The 24,872-nt window shown below is 35.0% G+C and overlaps 2 protein-coding genes across 5 annotated transcripts; one reads left to right on the forward strand and one right to left on the reverse strand.

The window, feature by feature from the left end:
- Positions 1-13,106: 13,106 nt before the first annotated feature.
- LOC106650682 (zinc finger protein OZF-like) lies at positions 13,107-15,237 on the forward strand. 3 transcript variants are annotated; one of them, XM_023460741.1, is made up of 4 exons: positions 13,107-13,526; positions 13,602-13,716; positions 13,784-14,315; positions 14,568-15,237. In XM_023460741.1, the coding sequence occupies exons 1-4, from the start codon at positions 13,492-13,494 to the stop codon at positions 14,954-14,956; spliced, it is 1,071 nt and encodes a 356-aa protein (XP_023316509.1). In that variant the 5' UTR covers positions 13,107-13,491; the 3' UTR covers positions 14,957-15,237. The 3 variants fall into 3 exon arrangements, with proteins under 3 accessions (XP_023316509.1, XP_014224327.1, XP_014224326.1); XM_014368841.2 differs by having other exon boundaries at positions 13,784-14,301; positions 14,554-15,237; XM_014368840.2 differs by having other exon boundaries at positions 13,784-15,237.
- Positions 15,238-18,327: 3,090 nt separating this feature from the next.
- Positions 18,328-24,263, reverse strand: LOC106650701 (protein artichoke). Of its 2 annotated transcripts, XM_023460730.1 has the most exons (2): positions 23,145-24,263; positions 18,328-18,774 (listed from the first exon to the last, which is right to left on the reverse strand). In XM_023460730.1, exons 1-2 carry the CDS (start codon positions 24,198-24,200, stop codon positions 18,370-18,372), a joined length of 1,461 nt encoding a protein of 486 aa, XP_023316498.1. In that variant the 5' UTR covers positions 24,201-24,263; the 3' UTR covers positions 18,328-18,369. The 2 variants fall into 2 exon arrangements, with proteins under 2 accessions (XP_023316498.1, XP_014224354.2); XM_014368868.2 differs by lacking the exon at positions 18,328-18,774 and having other exon boundaries at positions 22,623-24,263.
- Between the last annotated feature and the right edge of the window lie 609 nt (positions 24,264-24,872).

The raw sequence follows: 24,872 nt of genomic DNA on the forward strand, positions 1-24,872 counted from the left end.
GTGTTTCTCTCTTTCTGTTTTTTGTTTTCTATAGTTTGGGATTGTGCTCGGATGCACGTATAGATCTGCTTATCGAACCTTTTGTTTGATGGTGTAAGATAGCGCGGGGGGCCTATAATACGAACCTAGAAAGTTTCATAAACTATTTAATTTGGAGTTTGATCGGTACAAAATATTTTTGTATACGCGCGCGCGCGTAGGCGTCGAATGAAAATGTTTTAAATTTCGAGATAATGAGCACAAACTTCAACGATCAATTATCATCCATTAGTAGCGAGATTTTCGGGTCGGTAATTTATCGACGAATCCCCTCGAAGGATAAACGTTTGCTTGCGCAGATAATTATTTTACTGTTAGTTAGTTACCATTGAATTAGTTGTTTAGGCACTTTATCGTGTCTAAACATAGGCCTATAGAAAGGAGTGAATATAAGTACTAGATGAATAATATTAATTACGCTCTTTACACCCTTTTTGAAGAGAAGTTGAAGTCAGGCGATTGCACCAGATTTTCACTTTGCCTATTTATAGAAATTATGCGTAAAATTGAAATTACTTGTCTGAAAATACCATTTGATAGGGAATACGGTAACCATTCGAATAAATATGGGTCAAAATAATACTTTTTTTACAAAACCGTGCGCACGTATGTCACCGATCTTGACGCGCTTTTGGTATGTTATAGTACATGGTAAAAAGGTCCCAAGACCAAAATTTTCGATATAATAATTTATTTTGGTAGTCTGAACAATGTTAATAATTTTTTATACGTACAATTTGTTTTAAAGCACTTTCAAGAATACCGTAAAAAAATTTCATAAAAATCGGACAATTTGTTTCCGAGAGACATTATTTTAGCGCGATTTTTTCCATCGTGTGTCTGGTTATCGATTGCCACTCGATTTTCCATTTAGTCTCAGCGTTGGAAATGCTGCGTACCTAAACTGAGATTGTAGCGCTCTCAATTCACAGAGAGGGCTCGCAGCGCTGCCGTGAAAAAGACAGCAGCGCGCGCTTAAAACTTTTTCTGCGTGATGTGAATGTATTGATTGGATTGAACAATGTACATGTAGATTTTTTACTCGATAATAACATCAAGATCCTTGCATTCATCTTAGGTATACCACTCGGGGCACCAGGTCGAACTTGAAAGTTGACGATGACTATCTCCTGGAAGGCGCAGTATTGCCGCGAGAATACCGTGATATTTGAATTTTTGATTGTGACCATTTTTGGGATTCGTTTTCGCAGTAAAAATAATATGAACTTTTAGATTAAATAATGATTTATTCATTTATAAAACAAAAAATCAAATATATTTACAATTTATGTTTACAATTTATTTTTTAAATGTTCAAGTTTTTACATTTTTCGTTGTCTTTCCTTTTTGATCGATCTATTGGATTTTATTTTTACCGCATTTTTTGCGTATTTTTTTGTGAAAGTAGTAGTAACATATCCCTCTGCCGAGCCTCCATTTCCATAATCGCTATGACCCGTGGGCTGGGTGGGTTACAGTATACAAATGTATCCCCTTTAACAAAACAATCGGAATTTTCTTCATCTTCACTACTGCTGTAGTTCTTTTTTGGTGAATAACAAATTGGACTTTCATAACAAGGTTTTTTAATTGGACTGGAATTTGAATCGGTTGAGTCGGCTTCACGTTTTTGTGGAGCACTTTTTTTTGCAGACGAGCTGGCCTGCATCAAGTTGTTTGTTTTTTCACTTTCACTACTGCTATTCTTTGGTGAAGGTGGAGCAAAAACTAACTCTTTGTTTTCTTTTGCTCGCAGCTTCTCCTTTTCTGAATAGTAAGGCCAATTTAAATTGACCTCACTCCATATCTTTTTCCGAAGATCGGATTTTCTGTTCGGATGATTTGAAACGATAAGACCCATGAAAGCGTTGAAGGCCATCATTTCGCCCTCTTTTACGCCCTCCTCCTCTATCCTTCCTCTTAACATTAAGCGAGGGACGCCAATGGCAAGGAGATGAATGATCCTCTCCCTCAGTCGTACCTCCTTTAATGCTTTCAAAGGCATGGCTTGTGGCCTATTTATCATGTTCTGAAATGGAAAAAAATTTATTAATGAAAAATCATAAAAATATTATACAACAAAATAACACAAATCTAAGTTTCCATGTAATTTTCCAAAAAATTTTTTTTGTTCCTAAGGCCATAACAAAATCTGGAGACAAGCCTTTCTATCAATTTCTTAACCCGTTTCGGGCCAAACGGACGAAATTTTAGTTATTTTTTCATTCGCTGTAAAATCTGTGAAAAAATTATGTGAGAAATGTCAGAATAGTCATAACCGACGTAAAATTTTATGAACTTTTCGAATCCGGCGTCAGAATTGTCAAAAAAGTTGATGTGTAAAATTTATGAACAATTAAACAATAAAAAACACGATTTTTTTTAAAAAAAATTTGATTTGATCCGAATTTTCGAGTCGAAACAGACTTGCTCTATAGGTCTAACACGTTTTTTTGCGTCCATGGGGTGTAGGCTTGAAGGTCCAATAGTTACGATATCGAAATTTAACATGGCAGACACAAAAATGGCGCTTCGTAGAAAAAAACCGTATATGAACGAAGTCAATTTTTTTATATGTCAACCAAGCGCCTTGGAAAAAAACGTTATAGAGAAAATGTTGAATTTCGATAGCGTAACTATTGGACCTTCAAGCCTACACCCCATGGACGCAAAAAAACGTGTTAGACCTATAGAGCAAGTCTGTTTCGACTCGAAAATTCGGATCAAATCAAATTTTTTTTAAAAAAAATCGTGTTTTTTATTGTTTAATTGTTCATAAATTTTACACATCAACTTTTTTGACAATTCTGACGCCGGATTCGAAAAGTTCATAAAATTTTACATCGGTTATGACTATTCTGACATTTCTCACATAATTTTTTCACAGAGTTTACAGCGAGTGAAAAAATAACTAAAATTTCGTCCGTTTGGCCCGAAAAGGGTTAAAGTAATCTTCGCTCTTTCTCAATGAAAAGGCAGGTAAAATAGTGTTATTTTTTTTATTTTTAACAAGAAGTAAAAACCATCTTTGGAGGAAGCTCTTTGCTAATATATTGGCAGCGGTATTTAACACCTTTTGGCATACAAACTTTTTGATAACTTTCATCAAAATTTCATGAAACTTAGCCCATAAAGGAAGCTTTTCTGAAGATTTTGATTCCTATTAGAGATCCCCACCCAAGTAACTCTGATCTAAACTTTGCGCTCGTGCATGAGTGAACATCGTCTAATTTTAATGATTGTGTCAACCTCACAATATTCGTATGAAAACCTAAAAATTACAATTCATCGCATTGTTTATGTTATGTTTTCAATTTCTTTTCTTGAGAACGACTTCCAGTGGGATCTAAACTTGAATTCATATGAAAAAAATGCATTTTACGGCGTTTTCTATGCGTTTTGAAATTCAATGCATCCTATTTTTAATTTTCATATTTTAATTCCCGATAGGCCTATCAAGCATTTTAATCCAAATCATCACCAAACCTTCCTTAGAAACTGTACTTAATAAAAAATTTCACTAATAGGCGAGCGGCTTACCCTCGAGAAGTGCGGTATTTAGCGAGATACCTCTAACTCATTAACGACCGTGCAAATGTGGTACCAAAATATTTGTTACAAAATTCTACATTAAATATAATAAATACTTTTTCAATTTGAGTGGAGGAACATAAGAATAAACAAGGAAAACGGCGAAATTTTAAACTTTCTAAATTAATAACATTTTGACTTCAACTCGCAGTATCTGAGCTCGACTTTAATAATTTGCCCTGAAATTTTTACTCGATATTATACAAGTTATCTAGCAAAAAATGACGCCACATCAGTTTCTTAATATTAATAACTTCAAGTTCTCACATGTGGTCTACTTTGCATTTCTCAGCAGCTTAACGCAGACGATGAGCTATACTTTTTGGGACCGCAACACGATTTTATTAATGACCGAACTCCAGCTTATAGGGTAGTCGTACCAATCAATGACCGGGTACCGGTGAATGACCACATGATCAATTATCGATTATAAATGGAATTTACGAATTTTCATCTAATTTATAATAGTTTTCCAACACGAAACAATGTTGTACCAATAATTTTAATCAACTTTCAACTCATATAAGTTGTATTAACTACGCATAAAAAAATATTGAAAATTTTTTGTGGTCATTCACTGGTACGAAGCGTTGATTTGCATACGACCAATGAGTGACCGATTCTTTGAGAATACAATAGTACACTGAGAAAAATATTTGGCCCGATCAACCAAGGCTTCATTGTTTCAACGAAATTATTTCTTCGCGGGCAATCAATTGATTAATGTCATTGATTCTATGAAATATTCTATTAAAATTTACAAAATATTTAATAGAAACAAACTATTAATTTGAATAATAATACACGATATATAATCCAGTTAACTAAATATTTAGTTGAATTGTCAAAATAATTTAATTAATTGCAACACAATTTAATTCTAGCAATGATATTTTTTGTAAAATCAATTAAAAATTTTTTTGTTTTGATAAAATATTTCGAAAATTTTAATAAAATAATTTTTTGATTTTATTTTCTATTTAAATACAATATAAAATAAATTCTTATGTTTTGGTTTTGACTTCTTTGAACTCTTTCACACTGTTATCAGTTAACAGTCATTAATTTATCTTAGATTTACAGAAATTATTTTATTTTTTATACATAATTTTTAGAATTTTTTTACACTATTTTACATATTTTCTATAACCTAACACATTTACACGCTTGTAAACGAGAACGCGACCCTAACGCTTACTAAGAGATCGCTCACTTATTTACTTACTCAACGATGAACCTTCCTTATATACCAATCTAAAAGATATTTCGTCACTTGCGGAAACGAGAAAATAGTTGCCGAATGCCCTCTAGCAGCAAAACATTAGACTCATTTTTTATTATGGATTATTAAATCAATGAAATATTTAGTAACAGTATTTTGAATGAAACTAGGTTCATCAACTTGATAAATCAAGTAGTCCTATAACAAAGAAGCATTTCGTCAATTTAGTGAAATATTTACTTGGCATATACCAATGAAATATTTCGTTGTTTTGATAAAATATTTCATAACAATATTTTGAATGAAACTAGGTTCATCAACTTGATGAATCAAGTAATCCTAACAATGAAGCATTTCGTCCATTTAGTGAAATATTTAATTGGCATATACCACTGAAATATTTTGTTGTTTTGATAAAATATTTCGTAACAGTATTTTGAATGAAACTAGGTTCATCCACTTGATGAATCAAGTAATCCTAACAATGAAGCATTTCGTCAATTTAGTGAAATATTTCCTTGGCATATACCAATGAAATATTTCGTTGTTTTGATAAAATATTTCATAACAAAATTTTGGATGAAACTAGTTTCATCAATTTGATAGATCAAGTAATCCTAACAATGAAGCATTTCGTCAATTTAGTGAAATATTTACTTGGTATGTCTACCAATCAAATATTTCATCGGAGTAATCATAATTTTATAAATTTTATTCATTCATTTCATTAATTTTGTGAAATATGAAATATGAAATTTTTTTCTCGGTGTATACAGGTTAAGTTTATTATCAATCTATTTGTATTGATTTTTAAATAAAACCAATTCAATCAGTACTAATTCGACCGATACTGAACTAGTAAAAATTATTTACGAATAATATTGATTATCTAAACGAACGGCAATGTTTAATTTTGTAAAAACGTCGTACGATATAGTATCGGTCATTTACTGGACGTCGACCGGTCATTCAAGGAAGATATTTTCTGCAAGTGGTCATCAACTGGCGTTTTTGAGGTGACATGATAAAACACAATTTTTAATAATATTCACGATACTAAAATGATATTTCAATATTTTTAATTGATTGAACACTTAATTTACTATACGATGATATATTTAGTTTTTATTCAGTGGCGATCATTGAATTGTTGCGGTTCTTCCCAACTTAGAAAAAAACAACTCGGTAATTCATTGGTACGATTACCCTATATGATCGCTACATGAAAACTATATGATCTAGCTAACGCTACAACAAACCAATATATTGTATAAACCGCGCGCAGGCACAAAAAGACTCACGTTTTAAAGTTTTTTCCTTGGATATTGCTCCGGTTCCGCCACAGCTTCTTGCGTAGACGAGCCTATGCCTCTAAATACGTGCGGCAAGAAGTTTTATGAAGTGGCACTTTCTCGCTTATATGTATGCGCAGAATGAACACTATCTTTCGATCAAGCAAACTCTACAAAACACCAATATATTGTATAAACCGCGCGCAGGCACAAAAAGACTCACGTTTTGGAGTCCTTCACTCGCATGGACCTCTAGTCCACCAGCAGCTAGTCGCGGTCACGGGTCTATATCTCTAAACACGTGCGGCAAGAAGTTTTATGAAGTGGCACTTTCTCGCTTATATGTATGCGCAGAATGAACACTATCTTTCGATCAAGCAAACTCTACAAAACACCAATATATTGTATAAAACGCACGCAGGCACAAAAAGACTCACGTTTTAAAGTTTTTTCCTTGGATATTGCTCCGGTTCCGCCACAGCTTCTTGCGTAGACGAGCCTATGCCTCTAAACACGTGCGGCAAGAAGTTTTACGAAGTGGCACTTTCTCGCTTATATGTATGCGCAGAATGAACACTATCTTTCGATCAAGCAAACTCTACAAAACACCAATATATTGTATATAACGCACGCAGGCACAAAAAGACTCACGTTTTGAAGTCCTTCACTCGCATGGACCTCTAGTCCACCAGCAGCTAGTCGCGGTCACGGGTCTATATCTCTAAACACGGAGGCAAGAAGTTTTATGATGTGGCACTTTCTCGCTGATATGTATGCGCAGAATGAACACTATCTTTCGATCAAGCAAACTCTACAAAACACCAATATATTGTATAAAACGCACGCAGGCACAAAAAGACTCACGTTTTAAAGTTTTTTCCTTGGATATTGCTCCGGTTCCGCAACAGCTTCTTGCGTACACGAGCCTATATCTTTAAACACGGCGGCAACAAGTTTTAGTAATTGACACTTTTTAGCTTATATGTATCCCCGCGATATGAAAACTATCATTTCATGTAGCAAACGCTACAACAAAACAATATACTATGAAAAATGCGCACGCCCACTACACGACTCACTTGTCAAATAAGTTCTCCAAAGTGATCTTACTTGTGGTTCTAAGCGGCTGAACGCGGACTGCGGCCAATACTATCATTAGTGTGAGTTCATACATTTTTATCAGATTATTACTGAGCGATTTTTAAGAAATCTCTTTTCATACTAACGGCGCGAAAGTAACTACTTTTCTGCCGCTGCTGAAAGCGGGAAGAGCGATTTTCGGGCCCACTGTGTATGAAAAATAGTATACAGGCCTATGCCGCGAAAAAAGAAAGCCCCAGAGCTTGTGTTTATCGGCCACGGCTTCGCTTCGGACACTTATTACACGTACGCTGGGACTTTTCTGTTTTTCGCTCTCTAGGGCAGTAATATACGATTTTAGACTTACACTGAGATAAGTATTCAGTTTACTACTGTATTTGAAGCTTACACTTTTTCCAATGAACGATTAGTATTGCTTTTAATTCTGCTGCATAAAGTGTATTTTTACTCGCGCGCAGTAGAAAATAGATAGCTAACTCGAGTACGGCACCGAAACAGTACCTCGTTCAAACGCAGTGGCAAGAAAGTTTTGGTTCGCCGAATTTAGGGTGGCAACGCAGCCACTTATTGAGAAATTTTTATGTTCTGAGAGGAATCAGAAGTCGTCTATACGTAACTTTGATCTAAATGTTGACTTTTCAATGTTGAAACAACATTTTATCATTTACGGCTGCGTTGCCAACCTAAATTCAGGGAGCCAATACTCTCTTGCCACCGCTATGGAACAAGGTACTGTTTCGGTGTTGTGCTAATAAGCTACCTTTTGCCTCTGCGCGCGAGTGAGTATCCTTCATGCTGCAGAATTAAAAGTGATACTTTCCTGCGTTCGAGCAACCAATATCTTCTTTAACATGAGTAGAAAAACCGTAATTACAACATATGTGTAATGTGAATCAGTCGGATAAAATAGTCGATTTTTTTTTAGTATTTTTTTCCACCCCGCGCAAAAGTTTTCATAAAATTATTCAAATAAATTCAAAATATAAAAATAAATTCAAGATCTTAATGCATATTAGAACTTGTATTTGTTTTTCCTTATCGCATCGTGGTCTTGATTTGCCGTCTGATTGTGTTAAAAACAAAGCGGTTATCGTTATTATTGACTTTTACATGAAATCAGTTACATGTGTTGCTAATTCTTCTCCTTTACTTTTAGCATTGTAAGCGTAGCGAGTCATACTAAACCTTAGGATATGACTTTTTAATTAAGCTTCGAATTTTGATGCTGGTTGGGGGGAGAGGGTGGTTGAGCATCAATAACATTAATATAAAAAAAAATTTTTTATTTTGATTTGTGTTTAACAAGTTTTACGCAACATTTTTTCTCGTCCGTAGACATACCATGATACGCGAATGATATTTCAGGACTCTGCATAATTTTTACATCGTTATTATTATAACATCTCTTATACGTATTGATTTGTCTCTGACCAATTGTAGGCTAAGTAATACGGGCGATAAAATTACAAATATTACGTTGCTAGGCTGAGCTGGCCATAGCAACCGCTGCATCTGTCGGGCGCGCAGAAGTGGGCAAAAGTCCTTCTTTTTCTAGGCTACGCGTACGGCGAAAGTATAGTATATTTCTCAACGGGTGCACATATGGTTTTTTAGCAAAACGAGGGATTATAGCACGAGCCGAAGGCGAGTGCTGTAACGAGTTTTGTTAAAAAACCATATCTGCACCAGTTTGAGATACTATTTTTTCCTACGAGAGCCTAAAATTAGCGGCAAAGTTGCGTATTTTAGGTTAGAGTGGGAAAAAATACTTTTGCCGGAAGGATAGAAAAAAAAATTATTTCAAAATAATTTAAAGAAAATAAATTGGTCACATATTGCATTCAATGTATCAATGAATTTTCGTGCCTCTTTTCCATAAAAGAGCATCGCTCTTTAACTCTGCTTTTTTCCTTTCTCCCTAAGAGATATATCTTAGTCGTGAAATAATATGTCAAGATTATCTCGCCGGTGTGTGCTAAGCCACTGAAAATGGTCCTTTAATTCCTCGAGGTTAAGATTAAGCGCTTGCCCCACAATTAAGCCGACATTTTATGGAGGTTACTATGTTATTCTTAGCGATAACGGAAAACTTTTATACATTGAAAGTCATATTTTATGAGGCATAATATATATGAGTAAATCTTGTGAAATTTTAATATTTGTGTCAACCCCACAATATTCGTATAAAATCTTAAAAATTACCATTCCTCGCATTGTTTATGTTAAGTTTTTAAGTTTTTCTGCTCTTGAGAGCAACTTCCAGTGCAATCCAAACTTGTATTTATATAAAAATAGTTATTTATGTAACAAGTGCCCAAAAGGCGTTTTAGGGCACGAGTGTGCGGAAAAAAACACGAGTGCTGGCTATGCCGGCACGAGTGGGCGATTTTTCGGCACACTGTGTGCAAAAAGCTGGGCACGTGTTGCATACAAAATTTTATGCAATAGTAGGCGAAAAAGTACTTTCAATTAAATGAGTCATTTTACCGCACACCAGCGTCGAAATGAGGCATTTTACCGCATACTAGTGCCCAAAAACGCTTTTTGCGCACTAAAAAATGTGCGAAAAAAGACATTTTTCGTCATACTATTGCATAAAATGCATTTTACGGCGTTTCCTATGCGTTTTGAAATTCAATGTATCCTATTTTGAATTCTCAAATTCTGATTCCCGATAGGCCCATCGAGCTTTTTAATCCAAATCATCACCAAACAATCCTCAGAAATTGTACTTTAAAAAAAAATGTCACTAACTGGTGTGTGTCGTCACCTGCCCCTTCTACACTCTTATGAAAAATTCAACTCGATTTTTAGTATTTTAATGATATTTATATATAATTCCAATATCCCAATAGGCCCTATCATGAATCATCACCAAATTATAAGGTAAAGTAGTTTTTGAGAAGCAGAATCGAGTGGTATGTCTATTTTTGATGTGCGTGCTTTGTAAAAAAAGTTGTATACGATATAAACATGGGCTTTGCCCGCGCCAATTGTAGATTTTAAGTGCATTTTACTCGAATTTTGCGATGCACATCAACAGTTTTACTTTGAATGGCGCAATTTATATTGCCCATTTTAGTTTTCGACATTTTGGTTTTTTTTAACATATGTGGTTTTTTTTAAATGTCAAAAAATCAAAATTTTAGCCAAATTTAGGAGCAAATATTGTCCATCAATATGGTATATAATATGGTTCATCGGCGTCAGCCTTAACATGTACTTTTTCAAATCCTCGAAGGCCCTCATCCAAATTTTATGGGCACTACTTTTTTCAGGTTTCTGAATCACTTGTAAGTCCCCAAACAAAATTTTACGAGTGTGCTTTGAAAAAAAAATTTTTTTTTAATGGCAAAATATTAAAATTTTATGAGATTTACTCATATATTAGAAGCTGCTGGAGTTTTCTTTCTGCATTCAGAGATAAACAAAACGGTAGATCGTTCGAAACTGGGCCGAGCTCTATTTGTTAATGACTTTGATTAAAATTATAATGTTTTTTAAAAGTTATAAATTTCCTCGAGTGGCTTAAAAATTTCGCTGTTATCAAAAAATATCATTGAAACTTATTAGAGCAAGATAGCAAGAGTGATTCCAGGGCCAAGAGAAAAAGCGCCTCGCTGCTTATTCTAATGATACATCTACAGCATATTACATGCAATAATTTGCGCGAGCTAAAACACATATTTCAAAAGTTTGAAACTATTTGCGCTCGATCACGAGAAAATTTATCCCGCATGAAAACAGCCGGAAGCAAAAAATTCTAGATATCAAGAGGTGCGGTAGCCCCTAGCCGGCAAAGTATAAAAAAAAAAAATTATTGAAAAATTTTTTTCAAAAAAAATTATTAAAAAAAAAATTTTTGAGAAATGAGAATTACTTTTGTAAATGTGTCGAGCAGGCAATCGTGTATGTACGAATAAACTCCAAGTCGATGGAAAATATACGAATCCATAACATTATTCTCGTAGCTCTCAGTCGCTCAAACTCCGAATGTTACACTTCTTTTTCTTCATTTGCGTAAAAGCGCGTAGATCTAATGACAATCGAAGTAATTTAAAAAAAATTTCGTGCGATAACTAAAATGATTTATTTTAATCTTGCTCCGCGCGATGCGCAAAGTTCGCTTCGATCGGCTGTTGCGTTGTTGTACCCGTCTCTACGTTCACGCATACACGCTTTTCGCTGCTGCACACTGTAGCCTAGCTCGAGTTTATATGTAAATGAGCCGCGGAGCTGACGGCATTAGGCGCACGATATACGAAAATATGCAAGTTTCGTGTACTTCAGGCCCCCTTGGCAATGAGAAAGAGAGAGGGACAGCCGAGAATGTATATTATTTAATTCGACGTAGTCACGGGGACGCAAGCAAGTTTGGCCTCAAAAAGCTCCACAAACTTGCGACGATCTGCGCGTATAATACAGCGATAAAAACAATTCGTATGTGTGTATCTTGAACTGACTTGAAATATTGGTGTAATTTTAATGTAATGCGTAATGTTTTTTTTTTTTTTAATTTAGGAAAAGGTCGCAATTGTCGCAACATTTTGGGTTACATTTTAGTTAAGATTCTTGACGCTACCAAGTTCTTTTAAAAATCAATGTTGCATCGGTGTTGGCTTGCAAAAATGAGAGAGTAAAAAGAAATGACAAAATAATATGAATATTGGCCTCTGTCGACCGCTGAAAGAGTAAACAACTTTTGCGGTCGTCGCGGGAACGAAACCCACAGATAAATCGTATTTGTATACGAAACGAAAATTTATAAAAATTCATTATGACGCGAACAATAATTTCTCATCTTTAATTATTACTGAAAAAAAAAAACGTCGCACGAACGTCACATGCACCAGCCGGGCTCGCGCGTTTATATAAAACATTCGAATCTCTGCGCTATACGCGGACGATAAATTACCGATAATGAATTCATCCCAGTTGGCTCTAAATACCAGGAGAGATTACTTATTTATTCCCAGCCGACTGATTCCTCCTCATTGTCTACATAATGTTTAAACCCTCACTCGATCCCCGTACCTCGCCTCTCGCGCGCGAAATCCCCGTGGCAGTCGTTAATGCGCTCACGCGACGGGGTTTGCATGTAGTGCCGCATGTAGTGTATACAAATGATGACCATATATATATACGTAGTACAGCGTGGCCGGCTCGATCGCATTTGCCCCTTGCAATTATCATTACATCGGCTGGAAATCATCGATTCATTTGTAAAGCTCGCGTTTGTATACGTACGAATTTCGATGGTATAAAACGAAGATATCGTCTCGTCGTTGTTGGTAAATGATAATTTTGACTATATATGATTAAACTTCGGTTAGACGAGCACTTGCTCGGCTGCTCGTTCCAATAGTTTCAATGATCTATCAAAGGTTCGAAGCTCGAGCAAAGCCAAACCTCCAGGACATTACTGTTTAAGGAGCTGTTTGCTATATATCTATATACACTCCTTTACCATTACACGAGTGCTGTTAAAGTGTCTCGCCCGACCGAACTGTGCGTGACTTTGCATAGTGGATGCTCGAAGTGGGTGTAGTACAAGCGCGACTACGCCATACACGATCTCGTTGACGAATTTATCGATGGATTTTTTGAAAAATGAATCCTATCCGACGCTGACGGACTAGCGTCTATACGCGTACCGGATCGCTGAATTTCACAGCTCGAGCCGCAGATTTTATTTATCTTTCCGTTCCTCGGTGCTTTTACGCCTTTCGCGCCGTATATCGATGTATTTATTGACGCGCCGAAAACGTCGGCAACGAGCGCGACTTTGGCACTCGCTGCGCCGATGTACAGGTATACATCGTATCCGATGATTCGCCGGCCGAGTACGAGGCAGAAGCAGAGTTTGTTATACTCGCGCGTGTGAGTGAAGAAAAAAAAATTGTATAGACCACGGGACGATCAATGTTGGATCGCTACTCGAACGAGGAAGTGTTTATTTACGTTGGACTAGCTCTTGTGGGTTTCATGAATCATAATTTTTATATGATATTTTTTATACCGTATTTAACAAAGTACAATCACTAGAAAATTATTAATTGTTTAGTACACTGGAAACCAATGGGATTATTTCTTCAATAATATATAGTACATTTAGCTCTGTTGACATAAATTTTCTCACACTTTCATTTTACGATTTGTAAATATTATTACATCTATAAGTTACCTAGTTCGACGTGTACATCATTACTAAACAATTAGTCGTTGATCAAGTTCCGAGTGATAAACATGGAATTCAGTGGTGTATATAACTCTGATTTCAGGTAATTTTTATTTCTCGAGAATATTATTTTAAAAAAATTTTAGTATTATACTTAATTTCAATGTGAATATTGCAGAGTGAAGGAGGAACTAAATGATGTTTTCCCAATTGAAAATGAAGATTATATGATAATTGACAATGCACGCGATGCTAAAACCGACGAATTCTCGAGTTTTTGTCGAGAAAATTTAGTAAGTGTTGATGGGGGACTGTTTAGTCAGTATTTTTATCAAGTATTTTTACTAATCTCATTTCCAGATTCATGAGCTTCGAGAATATGATGAAAATTCTGGACCTAATAACGATTTGGAAATAGAATTCGAATGTAAGGACGAGAAGCTCGGCATTAACTTATTAGTAGTCAAGAAAATCGAGGATGAATATCCAGATCATTTGCAGCATATGAAAAATAGTTGCGATTATCAGACTCAAAAGAAAATTAAAGAAGAAATTGTCGACGAAGTAAAAGAAGAATTAAATTTGGATGATGAACTCAGTGATGCATTTGATGCAAATGAAAAAACATTTGCTCAAAAAAGTCAATGCAAAACCCGCACTGATAAATTACGCAATCTTGCCAAACATCCATGTAAAATATGCGGTGAAAAATTTACACAAAAAGATAATCTCAAGGTCCACATCGATTCAGTACATAATGGTGTTAAGCATACGTGTGTTACACGTGGAAAAACATTCACACAAAAAGGAATGCTCAAAATTCACATCAATGCAGCTCATAATGGTGTTAAACATGCGTGTGGTATATGTGAAAAGACATTCACACAAAAAAGATATCTCAAGGTCCACATCGATTCAGTACATAATGGTGTTAAGCATACGTGTGTTACATGTGGAAAAACATTCACACAAAAAGGAATTCTCAACATTCACATCAATGCAGCTCATAATGGTGTTAAACATGCGTGTGATACGTGTGGAAAGACATTCACACACAAATATACTCTCAAAATCCACATCGATGCGATACATAATGGTATGGCACTTAAATGCGAAGTATGTGAAAAGACATTCACACAAAAAGGAGATCTCAAGAGGCATATCGATGGACATAATGGTGTTAAACATGCGTGTGGTACGTGTGGAAAGACATTCACACAAAAAGGAAAGCTCAAAATCCACATCGATGTGATTCATAATGGTATGACACCTATATGCAAAATATGTGGAAAGACATTTTTATTTAAGGATAGTCTTAAAAGGCACATGGAGTCAATGCATAATAAGATCACTTACCCATGTAATACGTGCGGCAAGACATTTTCACGAAAGGATAAACTGAAAATCCACGTGGATTCAATCCATAATAAAATAACTCACGCATGTAATACATGCGGTAAAACGTTTGCGCTAAAAAGTACTCTCAAGAAACATGTCGAAGCATCGCATGATAATAATGGGTTATCTGAATAAACACGTCAAAGTTGTGCATGAGATCAATGCAGAAAAAAAATGTCCGCAAAATATTTTAAAACGACAACTAACAATGCACCACGAGAAAACATTGAGACAAGGCTCAAAACTGTCATTAATACAGAGCTTCATTCACGCATTATGATAAACAAAATGTATGTAATGTTTATTCAATTTTGTAAAAAAACAATTATCATCATATTTTAGATTACTTCGATGTTTTTCAATTTCACTACTTCAAAAAAAGTTGAAGTTTTAAGAAAACCAATAAACTTCTTATTAAAAACCAAATTGCTTAACTTGAATTAATCTAGAAAATTTTAATCAAATTTTACTGTTTTCTTGGGTATACAAATCGTAAAATGACAATTCAAAGGATTAGGATGGCGCTTAATTTTCCTTAGCACGCGTATGAGCGTTTTACGCGATAAAACAATTCAGTACAATTCCTAGTCAGCTAAGATTGATTCTAAATAATCTATCGCGATAATAAAAAAAAAACTACATTATTTTTTAAGAGAAAGAATCGATGAAAAATTTTTTACGTCAAATTTTCAGTATTATTCCCGTATCGAATTTATGGTAAATCGCGCAGTAAACTTTTGTCTCCTTCTCAAGATAAGGACCGCGGTCGGTACACCATCACAGAAGTATACATATATAGCTCTTATCTTCGCGGTTACTATTGCATTTTTTTCAAGTTTTTTGCGAACATTTGTCACGTACGTTAAACTTACATAATCGAACTCTACTTCACCTCCGCTTGCGAGACTCTTTCTCCATGCACATCGGCTACTTCCAAAAATTTTTGACATCGTTGATCCAAGTTGAAATTCCTAGATTGCAATTATGCATTTGAACTACTCCCGGAGAATTTCGAGCTTGTACGACAGCGAAGAGAGCAGTCGAAGCACGACGGCGATAAGAAAGAAATAAAGTTACGGTCCGGTAAAATTTAGCCGGGCCAGGATTGCGGATATAATAAGGTCAGCGAAGCGAACGGCCCCGCTGATGTCTCGTCGCGGCTACGACGTCCTTTGGTGCTCGTTGATGCTCGAACGAATCGAAGGTTCCGCTTCTGTTGTCGTGTATAAAAGTTGCGCGTCTCTTCCGCGGCCGACAAAACGACTCTTACGTCGCGTAGGAGCACGAGCGTACGACATCATCCCGAGCTTTGGCGTTTGGTCTCCTCTGAGGCCGAGAAAAGGGGCTGGTTTCGTCGCAGGCCGAAAAACATAAAAGCGAGCCTCGAATTTAATTGCCACACACAGTCGAGCGACTGCAGTATATAGCTACTTGCTTTCAGCGTATAATTACTTTATTATTTTTTCGTGCCTCACGCTCGGGAAAAAGGGTATATAACTATTCGCGTTGAGCTCGAGCGAGAGTCTGTACAATATGCGAAGCTGTGGATCGAAGCGAGCTTTTGGGAAAAATTCCAGAACGGAAGCAGACGTAATCCACGCTCAGCCACGTGTAATTGTACGTTAATGTAGAAAATTTAGAAAAAGAATTGCGAAGAATTTATTTTTCATCGAAATCGAAGGACTCTCGGCTACTTCGATGTACATCTGCATAAGCGTATATATGTGCCTTTCCCGCGTACGCGCAGCGGGTTGAAAAAGTTGAAATATCACTATCCAAAGCCGCATTAGAAGCGTAATACATCTGCGAGGGAACATTTCCCTCTAGTGTTTCCGTGACAAGAGAAATAAAGCTCGTGGCTTCGTAGCCGCGCGCGCGCCCAACCCTATGCTATACGTGTGTGTGTGTACATATGAGGCATTTCATGCGAAGTGTCCTAACGCTTCGCCGCGCGGCCCAATTAAGCGAAATCACTCAGTTTCTAACTCACGTAAAAAGTATCAAAATATACTCAGAAAAAATAACTAACTAATGATTTCGATAGAAAATTTCCTCAGCTTTCCGATGGTGTGGTCAGATTTTCCGAAATTTTCCATTTTCCCCGGAAAAATTTGACATAAAGTTTAAAACGCAAATATCTCAAAAAGCCCATTTTTAAGATTTTTTTAAATAGTCCCAATCGAAAGCTGAGGAAATTTCCTAACTGTATGCAAGTTTTCAGAGTGTGCAATTGATTATTACTCAATGAAATACAGCGAGGAACGTGTAAAAACGTGACATTTCGGCCCGTGCGGCAGCTGTTCCCGCGCGCAGTACCCCGCGCGTCGCAAAATCTCACGTTTTTACACGTTCGTCGCTGTATTTCATTGAGTAATAATCAATTGCACACTCTGAAAACTTGCATACAGTTAGGAAATTTCCTCAGCTTTCGATTGGGACTATTTAAAAAAATCTTAAAAATGGGCTTTTTGAGATATTTGCGTTTTAAACTTTATGTCAAATTTTTCCGGGGAAAATGGAAAATTTCGGAAAATCTGACCACACCATCGGAAAGCTGAGGAAATTTCCTATCGAAATCATTAGTTAGTTATTTTTTCTGAGTATATTTTGATACTTTTTACGTGAGTTAGAAACTGAGTGATTTCGCTTAATTGGGCCGCGCGGCGAAGCGCTAGGACACTTCGCATGAAATGCCTCATATATATACTCGGCATCGTTTCCCACATTCTCTCTTCTCCGTTCTCATGATAGTTTCATTTGAGATTCGAGAGCACGACGTATATAAGGCAGAGAGAGAGAGAGAGACAGGGAGGCGTAACTCCGAAGGCTAGAGCCGAGGGACGCGACTACGACGACGACGTCGGCATTAAGGAAACACGCCGCGTGGAACAGAGCAAAGGAGGAGAATAGCACCAAGTTAAGACTGCAGGATCGATGGCTAAAGACAGCAGCCACGACTATTCTTGCGGCAAAAGGAGCGTGTATGTGTGCGCTCGAGTTTTAGCGATGCGCTTGAGTGTCGGAGGAACGGAGAATATTGTGGATTGATCCGATCGAGATGGACTTTATATTTTGTTGCTCGTTGAAAAACTCATCAGTAATATTACCGATTAATTGAGAAAATAGTTTTTTATTCTACGATTTTCTAATCAATTATTTTTAAAATGTACTTTTCGTTATTCTACAAATACTAAAAATTGAATTTATTTTTTATCAAGATGGTATGTAGTAGTGTTGTAATTTAACATTTGAAAATTTATTTAGTATTTTAACATTAGTAAAGAATACGTTTTTATTTTAAAGCCACAAGTATAAAATAAAAAGCAATTAATTCATCTTTATATATTTTGAAATTTCAATGTTTGTTTTTACATTACTTACCATATATGGAAATAAATGGATATCAAGGAAAAGTAATAAAATCATTTTATTTATCTCGATTAGATTAAACGTTTTAATGAAAATTATAAATTCAATAAGATACATATCAAAATTACGAGTTTATGCAATTGTTACAAACTTATAAAATACTTAAATTCTAAGTACAATTATTCCCAGTTCAAAATACATGATTTTGGTAAATTGGATATTAATTCAATTTCAAGTTGTTTGATAGGATTTTTACCCAATTTTATTTCTTTCAAATTAATCAAACTGCGCAATAAATTATCGTCAAGATAATTAATATTATTATTCTGAAGATTTAGCGATTTGAGCATGGTCGGAAGCTTGGGCACAGAAGACAGATTATTATCACTCAAGTCGATTTCTTCCAAAGAAGTTAACAATTTTATGAATTTTTCGGGAAGATTTGCTAAACCATTACTTCTTATTGATAGATACTTTAAGTTTGGCTCATAAATTGTAAAAATCATATTATCTAAGGATTCGATTAATTTTGGAGGCATTCCGTTTAGTTTCAAAGTATTGAGCTGCGATAATGACGCAATGAAATCGATTTTCTTTAGAGGATTATTACTCAAATCTAATACTTTTAATTTATTCAAGTTCTCAAATGTTTTACTATCAATATCTTCAATGCGATTTCCTCCCATGTTTAGCTCTTCAATATTTTGACACTGATAATTTAAATCTGACGGCACGTTAACAATTTTAGTATTAAATAAATTTAATTTTTTTAAGTTAGGACAATTGAAAAAGCCTAAACCATTTTCAAAGGAATTACCAGTAACATCTAATTCTTCGACGTTTGATAAATTATCGAATATCGCTCTTTTTAAACTGGTATCTTTTAAGATCAAAATTTTAACGGACGCTGGAATGCTCTTAAAAAATTCAGAATTAATAACGTTTTCTAAATTGATATTAGACAAATCAAGTTTTTCTAAAGATGGGAAACTATGATCCCAATTATCAAAGGAGGGTGTAATACTTGTTTCGCGCAACGAGAGATTTTTAAGTTTCGGATATATATTACTTGTTGGTATACTGATCGGAGATGTAGCAGTTCGCCAATGATAGTGACCCCGATTGTCAATGTAATGTAATTGTGACTGTTGAACTGAATCATCTGCTTTATTATAATCCAAAATAAGAGTTTCTAGGGTTGCGTGACCACCAAAAGAAAACATTTTCGTCGGACTCAACTTATTGTATGACAAATCCAAATATTTCAAGTTTGATAGACCGTCGAAAGCTCCATTGTCAAATTCTTTAATTTTATTGTGCGCCAGTGACAAATTTTTGACATACGAACCATCGATAAAATTATTGTGCACAGTTGGTCCAATATTCATGTCGGAAAAGTTCAAGACTATGCTGCTACATGGCGATGTCTCATCAACGTGCCTCTTTACGTACGTTTTGATGTCGCGAGGAAGATCCAAAACAGGGTTGATAGGCTCTTTATCGTTTAAGTTATCGCTTTCATTAACAACATTTTCACCACTACCTAAAATAGTCGCTGCTCCAATCGATTGCGATTGAAACATCAATAACGACGCCAGCAACAAACAGAATATAGATTTACTCATTTTGAAGTCACTCAATTGTCAATCACTCTACGAAAAATTGATGTGAGCCCGTTGCCTTTCGGACTAACACTAGTGAGCACATTCAGTGGTGCAGTCTTCAAAGAACGTTTTACCGGGATTCCCTTCGATGAATACGACCGGTTATCGTCTGTCAGAGACTTAAGAACAAAGAAGTGCCTCTGTACATTTGATACGCATTTTTTCATATGAACTATAAGAGTATGGGTATGCTCATTAAGACTTTGACAACACATGTGGAGGCGGTGCAAAGAATCGGTCAGCTCCAATGATGAAAGCTTCAGCCTCACACGCCACTCCGACGTTTGCGCGCGCACAAAATTAACTTAGGTATCGTACCATATGCTTTATCCCACTCAAGAATTTTTAATCGTGTCCGCGTGCGCTAACACAAAGATTCTTTTGTCAATCAGTAAGCTTGGTGATATCGCATTTCTTAGAGCGTCAGCTCTTCCTCGCTAATTCGACTGCTCGAACTTTTGCAATACAAGCAGCATCAGATTCGTTTGAACTCGAAAAATATAATCTAGAGTTAAAAAATATGCCGAGATCCAAAAAAGTAGTCTCGTGAGGAGCTGACCAAAAAATTCGCAGTAGAAAAATTAAAATAACAAATAGACGAAACTATTGAAATTAACGAAATTAAACTTTTGATGCCGGCTTTACTTTGAGTCAAACTAAATTTTTACGAAGGTAGAACAATTTTTATTGCGGTAATTTATTACTGACGCGGTCGATTTATTTTTTAAGCTTTTTGAGTGAAAATTTTATTTTCTATATGTAAATTTTTCTGATTTTTCTTTTGCAAAAAAGAGTAAAAAGATTAGTTTACTCTTTTCAAAAGTAAAAATAAGCGAGACCACAGCACCACATTTATCTCCCAATCGGTACAATTGACTATTTGAAATTTGAAAAGGTTTTTTGGAAACAATTGTAAATACTTCTTGAAAAATCTTATCCATCTTAATTTTAATTATACATAACAACCCGATAAAAACTTTTAATGAATGCAAAGTTAAAAAAAAATAAACGAAAAATCAAGATGCATGATCGCAAAATTAAAATTCACGCATGTCAACATAAGAAAGTCTTGTCTAGTAACGAAACAAACTCATCCTATTTTTATGGTGTTACCGAGTTTACTATAAGTCAAACTAAATTTCCAAGAAGAGTGACATATTTTGATGCTGATGATTTATTAATTTATTAACGGTGCAGGTGAACTTATCAATTTTTTCCACCAGTACTTATAATCTGACTACTCTCGATTTCTTTGTTGAGTCAAACATATGGAAATTTTGTTTTTTACACGATTTTTTACGAGTTTTAATTTTGCATCTTTATTCGTTTGGATTTTTCAATCATATTTATCTCATAATCGGTGCAGTTAATTTTTTTATATTTGAAAAGGATTTTTGTAAACATTAAAATTATCTTTCATACCAATTTCAAATGAATTGGGTAAAATTTATTTTCATAGTTGAAATACTATTATCTTCTTTCCTCAGTGGTAGTAGTAGTAGTAGTAGCAGTAAAAAATAGCCAACCATTCTGAATTTATTTTGAAAAGTAGCGATGATCATTGCAACTGAAATAATAACTTTTTGCGGACGCAGACTTGATAAGAAATTGACGATGAATCACATTTCGTTATGTGTATAAAAAAAGTCGCAATGCATGTTAATGAGCGTTATTAAGGAGTAATTTTCATTCGATGAGTAGTTAATCGATTATAATTTGTATTTTTTACCACACAAAAATTTCAACAATTTCAATTAGAAAAACGAACAAACTGGAAAGACTGTGTGCATGTACTTACGTATAGTAATGTATTCAAGTATCGATAAAAAACGAAGAATTTTACTAAATAATCTATTCGAGATTAATTCTATTTTACGATATTTAAAAGGTATCTCAGTCAGATCACCGATTAATCAACAAATCCGCCTTTATTCTACGATTTTCTTATCAGTAAGTAAGAAAATTTGAAACATTTCCGCGTCAGTTTCCAACGCTTTAGATGAAAATAGAACAGAGAACTTTTCACCTCTCGTACCGACCAGAAGTTTCGAAGCACGCACGATATCCTTTTGACGATTTTCGTCTCGGCGAATCCAGGCAAATTGTGCATCTACGCTCGATGCTGGTGCAGCATTAAACGGGCGTCCATACCGTGGCCCCTCACAATCTTGAAATCTCGAGTAAAACTTGGTACTCGGCGAGACTAAATCAGTGTCGCGCTGCCTCGATATCGTATATATACCGCAGCTCCAGCCCGACTGTTGACACGATGTAGTACTTCCTTTGTGATGTAGTTTTCGAAACTATATGTATAGTTCGACGTATCGACTATGTGTCCTCGCGGTAATTACTCTGCGACGCAAACGATCAAGAGTAAAAAGGACGACTGCGGCCAAGCTCGGACTGTTGTCATTTTTTATCATTATTGACGGAATTTTCGGCTGTGGTGAAATAAATATGTAGAATTAATTACAAATGAAAAGGAAAGCAATTATTTTTTTTTTAACAACTGAGTCAGTAGCTTTTAAATTGTAATTCAATATTTGAAAATTGTTTTATCGCATTTTAACATTAGAAAGTAAAATTGTGTATGATTATTTTCATGCAAAAATTATGAAATAAAATATTTTGCCGACAAGTTTCTTCCGTTGAATTTTATAGCAGTGATTTGATTTATTTTGCAATACCCATGGTTTTATTGAATTATTTTACTGTGTACAGATATATTAAAAGATAGGAGGTTGAAATAATAAAATCGATTTATTTAATTTGCTTTGATTACATGTTTAATATAAATATTATAAACTGAATAAGATACATGTCAACATTAAAAGTTTATGCACTTGTTACAAACTTATTAGATACTTAAATTCTAAGTACAATTATTCCCAGTTCAAAATACATGATTTTGGTAAATTGGATATTAATTCAATTTCAAGCTGTTTGATAGGATTGTTACCCACTTTTATTTCTTTTAAATTACTTAAACTGCGTAATAAATCTTCGTCAAGATAATTTATATTATTATTTTGAAGATTTAGCGTTTTAAGTGTAGTTGGAAGCTTGGTCACAGAAGCCAGATTATTACCGCTCAAGTCAATTTCTTCCAGTAATTTCAAGGAATTTATAAAATTTTCGGGAAGATTTGTTAAATTGTTATTTTTCAATGATAAATATTTTAAATTTAGTTCATGCGTTGAAGAACTATGAGTATTCAGAAATTCAATTATTTTTGAATTCTGCATATCATCCAGTATCAAAGTATTGAGCTGCGATAATGACGCAATGAAATCGATTTTCTTTAGAGGATTATTACTCAAATCTAATACTTTTAATTTATTCAAGTTCTCAAATGCACTACTATCAATATCTTCAATGCGATTTTCTCCCATGTTTAGCTCTTCAATATTTTGACACTGATCATTTAAATCTGATGGCACGTTATCAATTCTAGTATTAAATAAATTTAATTTTTTCAAGTTAGGACAATTTAAAAAGCCTAAACCATTTTCAAAGGAATTACCAGTAACATCCAATTCTTCGAGGTTTGATAAATTATCGAATATCGCTGTTTGTAAACTTGTACTTTGTAAGATCAAAATTTTAACAGAACTTGGAAAACTCTGAGAAAACTCAGAATTGGTAACGCTTTCTAAATTTACATAAGATAAATCAAGTTTTTCTAAAGATGGAAAACTTTGATCCCAATTGTCAAACGAGGGAATAATACTTGTTCCGCGCAATGAGAGATTTTTAAGTTTCGGATATATGTTACTTGTTGGTATGCTGATCGGAAGGGTCACATTAATCATTCGCTGACGGTTGTAACCATATTCGTAATACCATTCTAGCTGTTGAACTGGTTCGTTGTAATCGAAAATGAGTGTCTCTAGGGTTGCGTGACCACCGAAAGATAACATTTTCGTCGGACTCAACTTATTGTATGACAAATCCAAGTATTTCAAGTTTGATAGACCGTCGAAAGCTCCATTGTCAAATTCTTCAATTTTATTGTGCGCTAGTGACAAATTTTGTACATACGAACCATTGATAAAGTAATTGCGTACTGCGTATCCAATATTCATGTTCGAAAAATCCAAAGATATGCCGCTACATGACGATGACTCATCAACATGGCTCTCGACGTTTATGCTTTTATTAAGAAGATCTTGATCAGCGCTGATAGAATGATGGTCATCCGCGTTATCAATATTATTGTTAAAAACTAACGTCGTGTCTTCAACAACATTTTCACCGCTGTCCAAATAAGGCGGTATAGCTCCAATCGATTGTAATTCAAACACAAACAATGCCAATAACAACGAATAAAATATAGAGTTGCTCATTTTGAAGTCGCTCAATTGCCAGCACCAAAAAAAGTCTAAAAAAATTGTTGTAAACGCGTTACTTTTCAGAGTAGCACTAGTGAGTACCTACAGTGGTGCAGCTTTTAAATAACTGCTTTTTGGGATTCCCCTCAACAGTCACTTCCTTTTTACTGTAGTTCTGCTTCTATCGCTACATTAGCTCACCCAACTGCAGCATATTAAAAAAGAAAAATATTTCGTATTTTGACAATTGATAATAACTTGCAGCGGATGCGGAAATGATGCAGAAATTAAAATAGAATATCACCATGCATCGTTTCGCTTTGTAAGTAACTTTGATATGCAATCGTGTATAAATGAAATTTCGAATTGTCAAGAACGTTTTAGCCAGATTAAATTTTCCTATGATATCTATCATTCACTGCTCATTATTTTAATTCTTTAAAAAATTAAATTTTTTTTTCAATTGAACAACGAAATAAATATGAATCGCAGCCGCGTAAAATCGCCAATCAACTGAATCATTTGAAGAATCATTTTCACATCGCCTCGTCGTCTTAAGAAATTGATCTAAGCTCGTAATGCACACAGTCTGTCGAGGCAACTCCATATGCATGGCGCTGCAGTCGGAACGTGATCGCCCCCGCACCTCGTCGAATTGCAAACGTTTTCGCTAATTTCTCACCGCGC

Source organism: Trichogramma pretiosum, unplaced genomic scaffold (assembly GCF_000599845.2).
Source record: "Trichogramma pretiosum strain Unisexual culture from Peru unplaced genomic scaffold, Tpre_2.0 scaffold38, whole genome shotgun sequence".
In the NCBI taxonomy this organism is placed as follows: domain Eukaryota; kingdom Metazoa; phylum Arthropoda; class Insecta; order Hymenoptera; family Trichogrammatidae; genus Trichogramma; species Trichogramma pretiosum.